Raw genomic sequence first — 1073 nt, forward strand, 5'->3', positions numbered from 1 at the left:
GGGGGGGGGGGAGTCAATGCACCCTGGGGAAAGGGGAAAGGATTATTCGCGCTGGGCCCGCTATTCTTCCTTTACGAAGTCCACCACAGGCACTTCATCGGCTGCGGGACAAGGTGGTGGCGGGTTGCGCGCGGAGGCCCGAGAGCGCAGCCGTGTTGGCCGCGAGGTCGTGTCGGCGGACGCCCTACCGACGAGTGCCCCTTCGGCGGCGGCCTGGGCCGAGCGCGACCGGAAGGCACCAGCCGAAGCCATGCTCACCGGCAGGACCATCCGCAGGGTGAATCCCCGCCACCAGGCGTGGTCTGCCGTCTCCAGGAGGGGAAAGTGCAAGGTCTTGCGATCTGGCACCTGGCCACCAAACAGTCGATGAGCATAATTCACTTCCACGTAGTTGATAGTTGTGTAAGCAGTGTGATAGAAACGCTCATGGAGCAGCTTTTCCGTGTGCACCAGACGAGAGAGGATCCGCTCGGACACATGTCGCGCGAAGGGAGACGGGTCCACCGTGGCCAGAGCAGCAGGCCCCGTGGCATCGAGATCGTCCTGGTCGGCGAAGTCCCCATCGGAGCCGTTGCTCGCCTCCTCGGTGGCCAGGTTGTCGCGAGCCCGGCGCCGGCGCTTGCGTGAGGCCAACGACCGCGGAGGGTCCTTGGCCGCTGCGGAACCTCGCATCCAGGCATCCACGATTTGGATGGCGGTAAAGCGCTCCCCCAACCGGGACAACCGATGGACAAAGCGCAAAAGAGGGCCCACCGACTGTGTGACGTCCAGCTCGGTCAGCTGCAGAGCCGGGCCACTGCCAATCGCCAAGCTGCCCGCGGTGGAGCAAACAGCCTCATCGGCGCCGGCCATCGCGAGCAGCCGGTGCTGGCAAGTGTCACACCCACGACCTCCATCGCATGCGGCATCTGGGCCGGAAAGGTTCTGCGATGGATCGTCAAAGTGGGCTGCAAAGATCGAGTGCCGACACAGCCTGGTATATGGGGTGCATAGCGAGGCATGCAGGCAGATGGAAGAGGGGCAGGGCGATCTCGGGCGTGTGTTAGGAGGGAGACGGCAGGCGGGAGGGGGGG

The 1073-nt window shown here is 64.9% G+C and overlaps 1 protein-coding gene across 1 annotated transcript; it reads right to left on the reverse strand.

Annotated features, from left to right (window-relative positions):
- Positions 1-60: 60 nt before the first annotated feature.
- Positions 61-852, reverse strand: H696_06387 (hypothetical protein; the record flags this gene model as incomplete). Its single annotated transcript, XM_009500126.1, has 1 exon — positions 61-852. The coding sequence occupies one exon, from the start codon at positions 850-852 to the stop codon at positions 61-63; it is 792 nt and encodes a 263-aa protein (XP_009498401.1).
- Between the last annotated feature and the right edge of the window lie 221 nt (positions 853-1073).

Source organism: Fonticula alba (assembly GCF_000388065.1).
Source record: "Fonticula alba strain ATCC 38817 unplaced genomic scaffold supercont2.203, whole genome shotgun sequence".
NCBI classification, from domain to species: Eukaryota; order Rotosphaerida; family Fonticulaceae; genus Fonticula; species Fonticula alba.